The sequence below is a fragment of the Cyprinodon tularosa genome, unplaced genomic scaffold (genome assembly GCF_016077235.1).
Source record: "Cyprinodon tularosa strain WSP-4 unplaced genomic scaffold, ASM1607723v1 ctg516, whole genome shotgun sequence".
Taxonomy (NCBI): Eukaryota; Metazoa; Chordata; class Actinopteri; order Cyprinodontiformes; family Cyprinodontidae; genus Cyprinodon; species Cyprinodon tularosa.
This window is the reverse complement of record NW_024039248.1, coordinates 234,262-250,867: the sequence shown is the minus strand read 5'-3', so window position 1 is coordinate 250,867 and position 16,606 is coordinate 234,262. Positions and strand designations below refer to the sequence as shown.

The following is a 16,606-nucleotide window of genomic DNA, read 5'->3' as shown; positions in this document are numbered from 1 at the left end:
CAGAACTCTGACTTTTTTCTCAGAAATTCTGACTGAATTCTAACAATAAAAATAGCCAGAATTCTGACTTTTTTCTCAGAATTCTTGCTATTTTTATTGTTAGAATTCAGTCAGAATTTCTGAGAAAAAAGTCAGAGTTCTGAGATTAAAGTCAGAATTCTGAGAAAAAACGTCAGAATTCTGACTTTTTTCCCATACTATACTGAAATAAAATAAAAAAAAAATCAGTTAACTTTTTTTTCCAGTCTCCTTAATCCTTTTCTGTACTACCCTGCTAACATGAAACAATTGTTTAAGTAAATGCCAAAAACGGTTGCATAATTTTTCACGCTGGTTTCAGTCAGGATCGGACTGGCAGCCATGTTTTGGTTTCAGCTCTCTGACAATTAGCAGAGCTGCTTCATTTTTTACCTTTACACTTTATTATCAGTACTTATAGAAATATTTCAATTTGAATAAATCAGAATTTTTAATTTCCATCGTTCTCTTACCAAAATGTGCACAGAAACTAATTCTGCATATAATATTTTAATTGATTTTAAATAAATTTAAAGACCAAGCAAAAAGAGTGGCAGGGAATACTAAAACTAGACACATGTTTTCTTGTAACCTGAGACCTGAAGGACCTTCCCAGCTTAAGTCCTGACCTGATGGAGGCCAAGAAAACAATGGAAACCAGCACTACAAAACCATAATTGTCCCAGTCTGACCAAACCAGTTCTTCAAGCTCTGGTGGCAGAGGAGTAGATACTTCTGCAGCCATCTTAGGATAGTGACAGAGCAGAGAGATCCATCCCCCTCTATCAGGTCAGCGCAGGCTCCACCCCACAGACACTGCCTCAGGCTTTAAAATAAATCTGAAGAAGATTAAAGAGTCTGGAGTATAATCCAAGAGTTTTATAAGAGTATTTTTTTTTGTGTGTGTGTGAAATAAATTCACATTTCCAAACTTTCTTTCAGTTGATGCTATGTTGTAATTACGGCAGACCAGGGAGTGTAAACCTGTATGTCCAGCCTTCTCCAAGTGCAGCCATCATGGATAAAATGTCTTAGAATATGATTTGAGAAGCGAAACATCACATTTTGAGCAGTCCTGGAATCTAGGAAGCAAATCAATTAAGGCTGCTTTTTATTTTCAACTGAGAACAGAAACATACCACAGTAGAAACCCATACGATGGAATAAGAGCTTCATAGAAATAGCTCAGCTGAGAAAGAAGGCAGCCGGAATCCAGACACCAGAAATACCTTCCTACAGACTAATCACAGAAACTACAGCAAGCCTGTGATGAAACCAAAACCTGGTCTTAGCAAACATCCTACCTTTGTTAATTGTGTTTCCATCTGCTGACATATTACTGGGAACATCATCTAATTTCTGCTCTGAACCTTTGGACAAGCCTTTATTATTACTGATCTGTTCTGTTCTTTCTGTCATTTATGGACACCAAGAAAAATCCAGAACACACGCTGGTTATAGAAACACATTCCTTTGTTTGTAAATAAAAAACAACATATGGACATTTAAACAACACAAACATTACATTAGGAGCAGGTCATCTGTCGGTGATTAGTGTTCAGCCTGTGCAACGGCTGAACTGATAAACTCAGTGGGAGATTAAACAGAAGTCCTTGCAGTTTTGATATCAAAGGACAACAAAAGTACACGCTGCATTAAGAAATATACAAAAACACAAAATTTTACCAGTAGAAAGATATTCTGCATCAGTCCTGATATCCGGCTTGTTCAACTTATTGTGCTTTTACGTTACACCATTTAATACTAGGGAGGAGCCGCCTGGCTGTACTACAGCTACAAAAACAGTCATAGTATAAACAGAGAACAATAGAACAAGGCTTTTCCCCTGTTTATGTATTTGTATTTTGGTTTTTCATCTTTCTTTTTATTTATTTTTTGTATTTTCTGTAAAGTGACCTTGAGTGTCCAGAAAGGCACTGTTAAATAAAATGTTATTATAAATTTTGCTTGTACCTCAGATGATATCTGCTCTTAAAGTTAATTATAACAAAGCTGCTGAGGGACGTCCCTTTTCTACATCTCAGCCTGACCAGGCGTACTTTCTCTACATCAAGTACTTTATTTTTTAATCTAACATCTGCCCCAGCTTTCTCTCTTTTCAGCAGATGTAAAGGTGAGATCCCATCCATCTGTGTGTTTGATGAGCAAGGCATTACCTTTATTTCTGTTTTATATCTAAAATGTCATTTCAATTAGACTCAAGGATCCAGGGAAAGGAGTCTGTGTTTCCATGGATGAAAGACGTTTCTGCTGAGTTCCCTTTGAAGGGACCGGAGCAGCCCTTTTTTCTCAAGCTATCAGTTCCTTAAACAACACAATGGGAATATTGTCAGATAAATTCACATAAAGATGGCTGACAGTGAGCAGAATGAGGCTGCTGATTGTAGTTCCTGGTTGCAGACAGCTTTATTTCCCTGTATGCAGCAGGATGTTCTAGTTCACAGTGTTGTTGTACTCCTGGATCTTCTGCTTGATGTGGGACAGCTTGCTCTTTAGGTACTCACAACGCTCTCTTTTCTCCAAATATGTGGGGTCCTGACAACAGAAGGAGAGGATTAGGATCAGAAGCATCTTTTCAGGTACCAAACAACAAAACGTGGTGAAGCATGTAAGCATTGATCAGACAGGTCAGCCTGAAACCGCTGGTCGGTCTTTTAGGGATTTTAATGAGTCAGATGCAAATTTCTGGCCTTCAAAATGACCAAGTTTGATTCATAATTACGTTGTTATTTTTCAAGAGTTCAAGATCAAAGCAAAACAATGTTAATTATTATAGAAAATTGCAAATAAGTGATTTAATTAAAACAAATAAAACACATAAACTTGGGAAAATAACAAAGTTTGTTGCTAATAAAGAAAAAGGTTAAAAAACAAAAGAAGTTTGATCTCTTGTGGAGTTTCTGTGCAGATAATAAACCACACTTAGAAAAACTGATAAAAAAATCTGCTGCTTCAAAATGAGAATATAAGTTATAAGTTTGAACAAAGTCTTAAAAAGCCCTAACAGAGGGTCTAAAGAGCCTCACTGGGCATCAGAGCTGCCCCCCCTCCAAAAAACTGATGTGATGACCCAAACACACTGAGCCTGGTTCTGCCGGGGGTTTTCCTCTCCACTGTCACCACATGTTCTCCCAGGAGGAGGGCTTGCTGAGATCAAATCAGCTGGAACATCCTGGACCACATCAGCATCAACAACTGAACAGAATTGGGTCTCTCTTTAAGACTGAACTGATTAGTTTTTATATTTCTAGATATGAGTCAGATAGTTTTTTTTTTCCGTTATGAAGATCTTAAAATCAACAGGCTGTATTCAAGAAATACAACAATATTTATACTCTTAAATCAAAAGGCTCAAAAAATATAATATATAATTTGTCAACGGTCATATTTCTATCATTTTAGTTCTTAAACATTGGCTTCCTGGAATTAAATCTGGATCATTAGAAGTTCTCCTTTGACTATAAATATGATCTTAATAACAATTCTTTATCTTATATTAAGGAGCCTACATTTCCACATGTTCCCAATAGAAAACGTCAGCGTGTTTACTTCTGCTTCTAAGATTACAGAGGGAGTTTAAGCTTTGTTTTCAGACTGTGGAACCAGCTGGTTAACCAGATGTTGAACCAGCAGTGGAACCAGCTGGTTAACCAGATAACGAACCAGATGTTGAACCAGCAGTGGAACCAGTTGGTTAACCAGATAACGAACCAGATGTTGAACCAGCAGTGGAACCAGCTGGTTAACCAGATGTTGAACCAGCAGTGGAACCAGCTGGTTAACCAGATAACGAACCAGATGTTGAACCAGCAGTGGAACCAGCTGGTTAACCAGATAACGAACCAGATGTTGAACCAGATGTTAAACCAGCAGTAGAACTAGCTGGTTAACCAGATATTGAACCAGATGTTAAACCAGCAGTGGAACCGGCAGTAGAACTAGCTGTGGAACCATTTGTGGCACCAGCTGTGGAACGAGCTGTGGAACCAGTTGTGGAGCCTGCAATAGAGCCAGCTGTGGAACCAGTTGTGGAACCTGCAATAGAACCAGCTGTGTAACCAGTTGTGGAACCAGCTGTTGAACCAGTTATGGAATCAGATGGGGAACCAGCTGTGGCACCAGCTGTGGAACCAGTTCCAGAACCAGCTGTGGAACCATCTTTGGAACCAGTTCCAGAACCAGATGTGAAACCAGCCGTGGAACAAGCTGTGGAACCAGTTGTGGAACCAGTTATGGAATTAGATGGGGAACCAGCTCTGGCACCAGCTGTGGAACCTACAATAGAACCAGCTGTGGAACCTGTTCCAGAACCAGTCCCAGAACCAGATGGAACCAGATGTGAAACCAGTTGTGGAACCTGCAATAGAACCAGCTGTGTAACCAGTTGTGGAACCAGCTGTTGAACCAGTTATGGAATCAGATGGGGAACCAGCTGTGGCACCAGCTGTGGAACCAGTTCCAGAACCAGCTGTGGAACCATCTTTGGAACCAGTTCCAGAACCAGATGTGAAACCAGCCGTGGAACAAGCTGTGGAACCAGTTGTGGAACCAGTTATGGAATTAGATGGGGAACCAGCTCTGGCATCAGCTGTGGAACCTACAATAGAACCAGCTGTGGAACCTGTTCCAGAACCAGTCCCAGAACCAGATGGAACCAGATGTGAAACCAGTTGTGGAACCAGTTGTGGAACCAGCTTCCAGTGTTTGCTCCTGAAGCCTGTCTAGATTATTTACCAGATGAGTTTAAACTTAATAAAGCTCACGCCTCAGGCTGCTGAATGATTTACCGAAACCCTTTTCTAGCATTATTGGAATCTTCCCTTTTAATTTAATAATTACTAGAAGTTTTCTCTGTGTTAAACCTACAGAAGTTTCTTCTTTGCCTCCTTTATGTGCTCAGAAACCCCCTTTTCTGTCAGAGATTATGTTTCAGAGAAGATGGTGGTGGACTTTAAGAAGGACAGACGCTCTCCACCCCCTGAGTACATCGGAGGATCGGTGGCGGAGGTGGTTTCCAGGGTCCATGGCGTACATTTAGGGTGATTACTTTATGTGGAGAAGGATAAAACTCCACCGTGGTGCAAAAGGGACACCAGCGTCTCCATGTCTTCTTGAGGCTGAGGCGTGTAGCTCTGAGGAGCTCAGCTCTGACCAACAGATGTCGGACCAGAGGAACCCCCTGGTCACCGCTGAGAGGCATCAGGAGCAGAACCACTAGTCCGAATTAATCAGGATCAGGCATCCATTAAAGCTGCAGAACCAGTAACTCCATTACACTGACTGCCTTCTTAGGAGGAAAACAATTCAGCAGGATTTGAATGAGTTGGATGTAATAAGAACTGAATCTGAACCTGAGTGTACTGGATCTCAGCTGAATGGATTGATCCTTCTTAAAGAACCTTTAGATTTGTTGTGAATTTAAGCAATAAATAAAACTTTGACCTGGGATGAGAATTGATCTTATTTAAGCGCAACAGTGAGAAGATCGAGGATTTTATAATACTCACAGCTTTCTTCCTCTGATATTCCCTCAGAATGCCGTTAATCCGTTCTTTCTCCTGAAACAGAACCAAAGCTTTAGCAGACAGAAACATCAACTCCACATCCTGCTGGCTCATCAACGGGAACGCTACCATTTGACTCGCAGGCCTGGAGGGGAGGCTCTGAATCATCTCATCCATCTCCTCAAACTTCCTGGCCATGGACTCGACCTCAGCATGCAGCTCCTTGTACTCAGCATACTGGTCGTTGAAGACGGCCCTGTACTGGTCCCGCTCCTCATCGGACTTGATGCTGGGATACTTTCTGAAAAGAGGCAGATGAATCCAGTAAATCCCAGAGAATGCATCCCAAAAGATATAAATCCACTGTTCAGCTTTCCAGAAGGCTTGAACTAAAACATAAAGTGGTGTTTATTATGTTTGCTTTAGTGATAAATTATCCTAAAGTTTCAAAGAAACACAGAGGAGAACATTTTAAAGTTGATTTTTAGTTAGCTGCTTTGTCCCCTTAAAGAATAGTACACCCAAAACATGATTAGCCTTCATTTTCTACTCACCCCCATGCTGAACAACACTCTGGAGTACTTTTTTGATATCTCAAATGCATCTGGAGATCTGGGAGGCTTCTTGCTGTCTGCTGACATTCAAATAATGGAGGTCTATGGCGCCCGAGACAGAAAGGTCCATAAAAGTCCACAAAAAACGTGTCAATATTCCTCCATACTGCTCTTCCAATGTATTCCAAGTGTCCTGAGTGGGTAGCGTCCATAATTTACTCGAAACGAAGTCATTTATAATGTTTTTAGAGCATAGACAGTAGTGTATAGGATTTCCTAAAAGCGCGTTCACGAGTCTACGGAAACCGGCAGACCAACCAGATGAAAGTGCGCATTCAGCGTCTGCTCTGCCGATAATGCAAGCGTAGAAGAAGAAATGTGCTGTTTACCTGTGCAAAGAAAGAAACAACGAAAGGAAAATGTCTGAGGACTTCAGTGTTGAGGAAGAGCATGAGTTCTTTGCCGAGCTGAATGCGCTGGTTTGGTCTGCCGGCTTCCGTAGCGTCGTGAGCGTGCATGTGCGCGCTTTCAGGAAATCCTATACACTACTGTTTATGCTCTAAAAACATTCTAAATGACTTCGTTTCGAGTAAATTCTGGATGCTACCCACTCAGGACACTTGGAATACATTGGAAGAGCAGTATGGAGGAATATTGACACGTTTTTTGTGGACTTTTATGGACCTTTCTGTCTCGGTCACCATAGACCTCCATTATTTGAATGTCAGCAGACAGCAAGAAGCCTCCCAGGTCTCCAGATGCATTTGAGATATCAAAAAAGTACTCCAGAGTGTTGTTCAGCATGGGGGTGAGTAGAAAATGAAGGCTAATCATGTTTTGGGTGTAGTATTCCTTTAACAACTGTTCATGTTTTCTGAACCTGAACCAGATGATTGTTCGCATTCTGAGTCCTACAACCTCAGGCAGCCACTTTTAAAAGTTCCTCTGTCTTGATGGGAGTGGATCTGTTGAGATCACAGGACATGGAGCGCTTTCTGAACATGCAGAGATTGTGGAACCAACAATCAACCACATTCAGCGACTGGACTAGCTAGATCCTAGTGAGATCAGAGAATGAGCTTTTAAAGGCTGAGGTCTGTTAAGATGTGGGATGTATTCAGATTTCAAATTCAACTGTTTCTATCATAGATGAAGCCACTGCAGGAACCAATCCTGCTTTTATCTAACATAGAAAGTATTCCTAGGTTCCATTAGGTCTCTCACACAGGGGCCTGGTTCTACTAAGGTTTGCTGTTAAAAGGAGTGTTTTCCTCTCCACTGTCGCCACATGCTGGTCCTAAAGTGGTTTAATGTCATCAGCTGGGTTTCTATAGATGGAAGACCTTTTAACCATCAAACAAAGCCCACCCTTCACAGTGTTGTTAATCTGGATCACATTGGAATATGTATGAATAATTTAAATCCGTATGATTGGACCAAACTAATTATCTTATGTTTTAAATTCTTGATTTATCTTCATGTGGATAAACTAGAATTAAATAACTGATTTCAAAATGGCCTTCAGGTTGTTTTTATTTCTGATCAGAGCTTTAAAATGTGTCATGGAGGTCAAATTAAAGAGTTTTTAGAATCAATCCAGGTTCTTTCATCTCAGAGGCTTGTTGTAGAATACACAGTGTTAAAGTGAGACACTAAAGCAGAAAGGCAATGGAGAAATGACCCCGAATGTGGAACTCACGCAACATAGTCTGCTATGATGACAGGTTTGGGGATATAGCCCGCTGGTATGTGGCCTCGGAGAATCTCTGGTTCGGCCGCCATCAGAGGAGCGGCTGCAGCGTTGCTCGACCCATTCATGATGTCAGGCGGAAGGGTGGGAAGAGGAGTCGGTGCCGAGGCTTTGGAGGCCGAATCCAGCTACAGTAGAAATATCCAGCATCAAATATCTATTCAGGAGCAAAAAGAACCAAACAGAACGTCTGGATACTCACTACAGACAGCGGGAGGGAAGATCCGATGGTCTTCATCTAGGATTGTTGATATGGAAGGAAGAAACAGCAGGTTATTAGTAACTTGTTTACACGTACATTCTGTCTACATGCATCTTTTTGAGGCTTTGGTCTTATTCAAAGAGAAAAACTAAAATCCAACAGATATACAAAAAAAAAGAAAAGATTGGTGAAGCTTTTTGATGCTGCATTACAGAAACAAATCCAGAGAAGAATCAGTTGCCATGGTTACTTCCTTATAATTCCTACATGCAAAAATAAATGACCAGTGTTATCAAGGAAACTTTGGAGACGTGTTGGAATGAAGTGTTTTCTATTGAAATCTTTATGACCTGATGGAAGATATACCTTATATCTTTTTAAAAGTATCATCCTGACCTGAGCTCATAAAAAGTTTGTTTTTCTACATTTTCATCTGTTTTGTGGTGAAGATTTTTACACTGGATGTGACCAATTCCCTTCAGCTGGATGTTTGTCAGACCATCTGCCAATAAAAATCTAGATATGCCTGATGGTTTTAATGCAGCTTTCTAATCCCATCGGTATTGGACCCATCCACACATGGAGACTGAGATAAGCCTTCAGAAATCACATTATAGCTGTACTGTTAATGCAGATCTGTGAGAAGACAAAGAAGGAAAGAGCTGTTTGAGTCAGACCTCCTGCTCCATCGCCTCCCTCCTCATCCTGGCCGCTTCGTGCCTCCACAGCTTCAGACAGACTCCTGCGCTGATGAAGTAGAGCACCATTGTGAGGAACAGGAAGATTATGGCCGCTGTCTGGCCCGCCTCTGTGCGACAAAACGCCCCGTTTACTGGATTGTTGAAGACGGGCGAGTTGCATAGTCCTCCTCTGGTGGTGTCCCTCACGTAAACGATGCCTGCCGCCATGTAGAGCACAGCCAACACCAGGTTGATGGAGCACTCTGTCAGGGGCCACCAAGACGAGTCGAGAAGAATGGCTCTGTAGTACAGAGTCATTCCGAGAACAAGGAGAATAACAGTGACAATCCACGCCAGCCCCGCCACAACCAGGACAAAGGGCGTCTTGGGGCCTGTGTAGGTACTGCCCCCACCTCCATACACTTGAGCGGCTCCACCAAGTCCTCCATACACCTGCGGCTGGGAGTATCCATACATGTTAAACCATTCATTGTCCTTGTGAACGTAAGCACAGACACATGCAAACACTGCGGCTCCAAGTAGCAACTGTACAGCGCCCAAGATCCTGAGCAGGCCAGCCCAAGACTTCATGTAGGCATAGCGCAGATGGTACTCCTCCACGCGTTCTATGTAGGTCTGGGCTGACAGGTTACTCGGCGCGGCAGAAGCCAGATCAATAGCTTCAGCACCCAGCAACAGTCCATCTCGCTCCTTCTGGGTGGTGTAACTCCCCCCAGACCCACCGTAGGGGTCCCGATAGGAGCCAGGGAGTGAGGGAGACGGAGGGGCAGAGTTTGGTGGTGAGCAGGGGATCCCCATCGTGGTTTGGGAGACAGTGCCCTTACTGGCTGAGGGGGCAGGGGACTGACTAGCTGAGGAAAGGGGCCAACCCTTGCTGCCCTGTTTGCCGCTGTTGCCCCGGAAAAAGTTTTTGACAGAATCAGGAATAAAGCGACGGACCGGCTTGATGTCCATGGCGTCACAGTCCGCCTCTGCCGGTTCCTCATCACCGGAGTCGTAGAAAGTGTCAGGCCCCACAGCTGGCTGCTCAGGTAGGGGAGGAGGGGGGAGGGGGTCTAAGCTGAGTGCTGGGGTGGTGGCCTGTAGTGGTGGGGGTGGCGGGGGCAGGTTAGTGTCCCTCCATACAGGGCTCATTGGGACCTGGTCGTAGAGAGGCATTTCCCTCACGCGGTCAAACCTGGAGGCAGACATGGAGACCTGGAACACATTGGATCAATGACTTATCACTGAACCACAGCAACCTTTCATTCAAAGTCCTCAGCATTGGATTTTTAAAACATTTAATATTAACATAAAAGCATTGAAGGACATAATGGTATGATTTATTTTTTTCTTCTGAAACACTGAAGCTGAAAACAGGAAGGAGGAGCAGATAATGTTACTCAGCTGGGGCGAGAATCACTACAGTGAGCTTAAGAGTTTCCAGAAGTTTCCAGAAAATGAGGAAACCCAAACTTGAAAAGGGAGCAGCATATTTCTTTACCTCAGCTGGAAGTTTCTGAGTTTCTACCCTCCGTCAGAAATCCATGACCTTAACTTGTTGTTTAGACTGTTTGCAACAGGGATGTTCACAGGAAAGTAAATACACTTTACATGACTGATGATGTCATCTGCCTTTTTCAGTCTCCAGTTAAATCTCTCTAATCATCTAATGTTTGTAGATTCATTTAAAAGTAGCTTACCTCCAGAAAAGCCTCAGTGTTTTACTCAGAGTGAAGCGGCAGCAGTGGTTGTTGTTGGGTCTCAGGTCGGGAGTAAAAGCATCAATATGCGCTGAGGAAACTGTTCCCAAGTAAAACTCGCCGGGCCAGTTTGACCAGACCAGCCTCATGATGCGTTCACTGACTGCTCTCATACCAGACTTCCTACTCAATGTTGTTTTGGTTGCATTTGTCCCTAATCTTGTTCCTGTAACATAGATTTGGGATGAATCATCTGAATAAAACTATACTGAATTAAATCAATTAGCTAATTAAGTTATTTTGCTTGAGCATACCTCTTCTAAAGGAATTTTAGATTAATCGACCCCTGGTAAACATTTCTTTCAGAAAAGTGAACTTTATAGAGCAAAAAGCATAGAAATTGCAGAAAACTTTGTGAGATACACTATATTGCCAAAAGTATTTGCTCACCTGCCTTGACTCACATATGAGCTTAAGTGACATCCCGTTCCTAATCCATAGGGTTCAATATGACGTTGGTCCACCCTTTGCAGCTAGAACAGCTTCAACTCTTCTGGGAAGGCTGTCCACAAGGTTTAGGAGTGTGTTTATGGGAATTTTTGACCATTCTTCCAGAAGCGCATTTGTGAGGTCGCACACTGATGTTGGACGAGAAGGCCTGGCTCTCAGTCTCCGCTCTAATTCATCCCAAAGGTGTTCTATCGGGTTGAGGTCAGGACTCTGTGCAGGCCAGTCAAGTTCATCCACACCAGACTCTGTCATCCATGTCTTTATGGACCTTGCTTTGTGCACTGGTGCACAGTCATGTTGGAAGAGGAAGGGGCCAGCTCCAAACTGTTCCCACAAAGTTGGGAGCATGGAATTGTCCAAAATGTCTTGGTATGCTGAAGCATTCAGAGTTCCTTTCACTGGAACTAAGGGGCCAAGCCCAGCTCCTGAAAAACAACCCCACACCATAATCCCCCCTCCACCAAACTTTACACTTGGCACAATGCAGTCAGACAAGTACCGTTCTCCTGGCAACCGCCAAACCCAGACCCGTCCATCAGATTGCCAGATGGAGAAGCGCGATTCGTCACTCCAGAGAACGCGTCTCCACTGCTCTAGAGTCCAGTGGCGGCGTGCTTTACACCACCGCATCCGACGCTTTGCATTGCACTTGGTGATGTATGGCTTGGATGCAGCTGCTCGACCATGGAAACCCATTCCATGAAGCTCTCTGCGCACTGTTCTTGAGCTAATCTGAAGGCCACATGAAGTTTGGAGGTCTGTAGTGATTGACTCTGCAGAAAGTTGGCGACCTCTTCGCACTATGCGCGTCAGCATCCGCTGACCCCGCTCCGTCAGTTTACGTGGCCTACCACTTCGTGGCTGAGTTGCTGTCGTTCCCAAACACTTCCATTTTCTTATAATACAGCTGACAGTTGACTGTGGAATATTTAGGAGCGAGGATATTTCACGACTGGATTTGTTGCACAGGTGGCATCCTATCACAGTTCCACGCTGGAATTCACTGAGCTCCTGAGAGCGACCCATTCTTTCACAAATGTTTGTAAAAACAGTCTGCATGCCTAGGTGCTTGAATTTATACACCTGTGGCCATGGAAGTGATTGGAACACCTGATTCCAATAATTTGGATGGGTGAGCAAATACTTTTGGCAATATAGTGTATTTCTCATATCCTGATAGTGAAGTCAATGACTTGATCTGCTGGGTTTCTTTAGATATAAAACTTTAACCAGTCAAAATGTTAATGGAACTCTCTCCTCTATAATCTGGATAACAAGGATCTGACCAATAATCTGTCTGGAAGATTTGGTTTCATTGTTCTCTGTGTTTTCCCTTCAGACAACATGAGTTGTTAACAGGCATTATATGGAAAAATTGAAATGACTGAACAGAATGATGAGGGAAGGACTTCAGTGATGCTTGATGCAAGAAAAAACTGGTACTTAATTCACCAGCATACTAGTATGTTCCTGCTTGTGGCCTTCATCAGGGTTAGTACTAATCAACAAGAAATCAGGGTCTAGATAAAATAGTATAATCCAGAAAAACCTTCTAATGAACCAATCAGACAATTACTGACCAATCAGCTTTCAATGGAATGTTAACTGCTGTTTGGGTTGATTTAGAGCTCAAAAGAATCTTTGGTTCATCTAATAAAGTTGTTTCCAAGGACTTCCAGGCTTCCCAGATCCCTCTCTCTCCTTGGGTTGAAGACATTTTTGGATCTTGTAGTCCTTATCTGCAAACATGTTGGCAAGTAAAGAACAGAACTGGTAGATATGACAAGATTGAAAACGTTGCAAGCAAGTTAAGTTTACCGTCCATTTTTAATGAATCCATCCATTTTTTTAAATAAAAGGCAGCCCAGAAGATTATATTAAGTCATTGACTTTCAAAAGATTGCATCAAGTGGTTGACTTGTAAAAACTTTGCATTGAGTCAATAACCTGCAGCAGATTACTTTAAATCATTGACTAGTAGCAGATTGCTGTGCGTCTGTGACTAGTAGCTGATTAATGTGAGTCATTGACTAGTAGCAGGTTACTGTGAGTTATTGACTAGTAGCAGATTGCTGAGTCATTGACTAGTAGCAGATTGCATCTAGTCGTTGACTAGTAGCAGATTGCTATGTCCCATTGACTAGTAGCAGATTGCTGTGAATCATTGACTAGTAGCAGATTTCACCTAGTCATTGACTAGTATCAGATTGCTGTGACCCATTGGCTAGTAGCAGATTGCTGTGACCCATTGACTAGTAGCAGATTGCTGTGAGTCATTGACTAGTAGCAGGTTACTGTGTGTCATTGACTAATAGCAGATTGCATATAGTCATTGACTAGTAGCAGATTGCTGAGTCATTGACAAGTAGCAGATTGCATCTAGTCATTGACTAGTAGCAGATTGCTATGACCCATTGACTAGTAGCAGACTGCTGTGAATCATTGACTAGTAGCAAATGTCACCTAGTCATTGACTAGTAGCAGACTGCTGTGACCCATTAGCTAGTAGCAGATTGCTGTGACCCATTGGCTAGTAGCAAATTACTGTGACCCATTGACTAGTAGCAGTTTGCTGTGACTCATTGACTAGTAGCAGATTGCTGTGAGTCATTGACTAGTAGCAGGTTACTGTGTGTCATTGACTAATAGCAGATTGCATATAGTCATTGACTAGTAGCAGATTGCTGAGTCATTGACAAGTAGCAGATTGCATCTAGTCATTGACTAGTAGCAGATTGCTATGACCCATTGACTAGTAGCAGACTGCTGTGAATCATTGACTAGTAGCAAATGTCACCTAGTCATTGACTAGTAGCAGACTGCTGTGACCCATTAGCTAGTAGCAGATTGCTGTGACCCATTGGCTAGTAGCAAATTACTGTGACCCATTGACTAGTAGCAGTTTGCTGTGACTCATTGACTAGTAGCAGATTGCTGTGAGTCATTGACTAGTAGCAGGTTACTGTGTGTCATTGACTAATAGCAGATTGCATATAGTCATTGACTAGTAGCAGATTGCTGAGTCATTGACAAGTAGCAGATTGCATCTAGTCATTGACTAGTAGCAGATTGCTATGACCCATTGACTAGTAGCAGACTGCTGTGAATCATTGACTAGTAGCAAATGTCACCTAGTCATTGACTAGTAGCAGACTGCTGTGACCCATTAGCTAGTAGCAGATTGCTGTGACCCATTGGCTAGTAGCAAATTACTGTGACCCATTGACTAGTAGCAGTTTGCTGTGACTCATTGACTAGTAGCAGATTGCTGTGAGTCATTAACTAGTAGCAGGATACTGTGTGTCATTGACTAATAGCAGATTGCATATAGTCATTGACTAGTAGCAGATTGCTGTGAGTCATTGGCTAGTAGCAGATTGCTGTGACCCATTAGCTAGTAGCAGATTACTGTGACCCATTGACTAGTATCAGATTGCTGTGAGTCATTGACTAGTAGCAGACTGCTGTGACCCATTGGCTAGTAGCAGATTGCTGTGACCCATTGGCTAGTAGCAGATTACTGTGACCCTTTGACTAGTAGCAGATTGCTGTGAGTCATTGACTAGTAGCAGATTGCTGTGAGTCATTAACTAGTAGCAGGTTACTGTGTGTTATTGACTAATAGCAGATTGCATATAGTCATTGACTAGTAGCAGATTGCTGAGTCATTACAAGTAGCAGATTGCATCTAGTCATTGACTAGTAGCAGATTGCTATGACCCATTGACTAGTAGCAGATTGCTGTGAATCATTGACTAGTAGCAGATATCACCTAGTCATTGACTAGTAGCAGATTGCTGTGACCCATTGGCTAGTAGCAGATTGATGTGACCCGTTGACTAGTAGCAGATTGCTGTGAGTCATTGACTAGTAGCAGATTACTCTGACCCATTGACTAGTAGCAGATTGCTGTGAGTCATTGACTAGTAGCAGGTTACTGTGTGTCATTGACAAATAGCAGATTGCATATAGTCATTGACTAGTAGCAGATTGCTGAGTCATTGACAAGTAGCAGATTGCATCTGGTCATTGACTAGTAGCAGATTGCTATGACCCATTGACTAGTAGCAGATTGCTGTGAATCATTGACTAGTAGCAGATTACTGTGACCCATTGACTAGTAGCAGATTGCTGTGAGTCATTGACTAGTAGCAGATTGCTGTGAGTCATTGACTAGTAGCAGGTTACTGTGTGTCATTGACTAATAGCAGATTGCATATAGTCATTGACTAGTAGCAGATTGCTATGACCCATTGACTAGTAGCAGATTGCTGTGAATCATTGACTAGTAGCAGATATCACCTAGTCATTGACTAGTAGCAGATTGCTGTGACCCATTGGCTAGTAGCAGATTGTTGTGACCCATTCACTAGTAGCAGATTGCTGTGAGTCATTGACTAGTAGCAGATTACTGTGACCCATTGACTAGTAGCAGATTGCTGTGAGTCATTGACTAGTAGCAGGTTACTGTGTGTCATTGACTAATAGCAGATTGCATATAGTCATTGACTAGTAGCAGATTGCTGAGTCATTGACAAGTAGCAGATTGCATCTAGTCATTGACTAGTAGCAGAATGCTATGACCCATTGACTAGTAGCAGATTGCTGTGAATCATTGACTAGTAGCAGATGTCACCTAGTCATTGACTAGTAGCAGATTGCTGTGACCCATTGGCTAGTAGCAGATTGCTGTGACCCATTGACTAGTAGCAAATTACTGTGACCCATTGACTAGTAGCAGATTGCTGTGAGTCATTGACTAGTAGCAGGTTACTGTGTGTCATTGACTAATAGCAGATTGCATAAAGTCATTGACTAGTAGCAGATTGCTGAGTCATTGACAAGTAGCAGATTGCATCTAGCCATTGACTAGTAGCAGATTGCTGTGAATCATTGACTAGTAGCAGATGTCACCTAGTCATTGACTAGTAGCAGACTGCTGTGACCCATTGGCTAGTAGGAGATTGCTGACCCATTGACTAGTAGCAGATTACTGTGACCCATTGACTAGTAGCAGATTGCTGTGAGTCATTGACTAGTAGCAGATTGCTTCTAGTTGAATAGCAGATTGCATTCCCTGAACCCCAGTCGGCCTCAGCAGATGGCCGCTCACACTGAGCCTGGTTCTGCTGGAGGTTTATTTCTGTTAAAACTGAGTTTTTCCTCTCCACTGTCGCTACAAGCATGCTTAGTGTGAGGGATTGCTGAAGAGTCAATGAGTCGATGCAATCAACTGGTTTTCCGTAGATAGGAAACTTGGAACCAATCTGAATGTATGATCTGGTTGATTTGTTAACTACCTTGAGATGACATGTTGTGAATTGGCGCTATAGAAATAAACTGAATTGAATCTAGTCATTGACTAGTAGCATATTGCTATGACTCATTGACTAGTAGCAGATTACATCTAGTTATTGATAGTAGCAGATTTCATCTAGCAATGCTTTGTTCTGGATTCCTCCTTTAAGAATGGGTGATAGTTTCTGGGCCTCTATCCAATCATTAAGTAGTGGTGCACTATTCAATGTCTGTGAAGCTGAACTTCTTGGCCCGCTGTCTCAGTCAGCCGACGTTATGGTAGATAAGGATTTTATTACTGTTGGTTGTGTGCAAAAGCCTTAAAAAATGTGTGTAATTGTTCCAAGCATGATAAATGTAAGAGAT

At 42.5% G+C, this 16,606-nt stretch overlaps 1 protein-coding gene across 1 annotated transcript; it reads right to left on the bottom strand.

Annotated features, from left to right (window-relative positions):
* Positions 1 to 1,473: 1,473 nt before the first annotated feature.
* On the bottom strand, positions 1,474 to 10,546 carry marveld2b (MARVEL domain containing 2b). Its single transcript, XM_038303678.1, has 7 exons — positions 10,433 to 10,546; positions 8,727 to 9,947; positions 8,050 to 8,085; positions 7,797 to 7,975; positions 5,673 to 5,844; positions 5,547 to 5,597; positions 1,474 to 2,574 (listed from the first exon to the last, which is right to left on the bottom strand). Exons 2-7 carry the CDS (start codon positions 9,939 to 9,941, stop codon positions 2,473 to 2,475), a joined length of 1,755 nt encoding a protein of 584 aa, XP_038159606.1. The 5' UTR covers positions 9,942 to 9,947; positions 10,433 to 10,546; the 3' UTR covers positions 1,474 to 2,472.
* Positions 10,547 to 16,606: the final 6,060 nt, after the last annotated feature.

Excerpts from the sequence above, each read along its gene's own strand:
- marveld2b (XM_038303678.1), bottom strand. The coding sequence starts at position 9,941 with ATGTCTGCCTCCAGGTTTGACCGCGTGAGGGAAATGCCTCTCTACGAC. Across the intron at positions 7,976-8,049 it reads CTTCCCTCCCGCTGTCTGTA|CTGGATTCGGCCTCCAAAGC; the intron begins GTGAGTATCCAG and ends TTTCTACTGTAG. Across the intron at positions 2,575-5,546 it reads AATATCAGAGGAAGAAAGCT|GACCCCACATATTTGGAGAA; the intron begins GTGAGTATTATA and ends TTCTGTTGTCAG.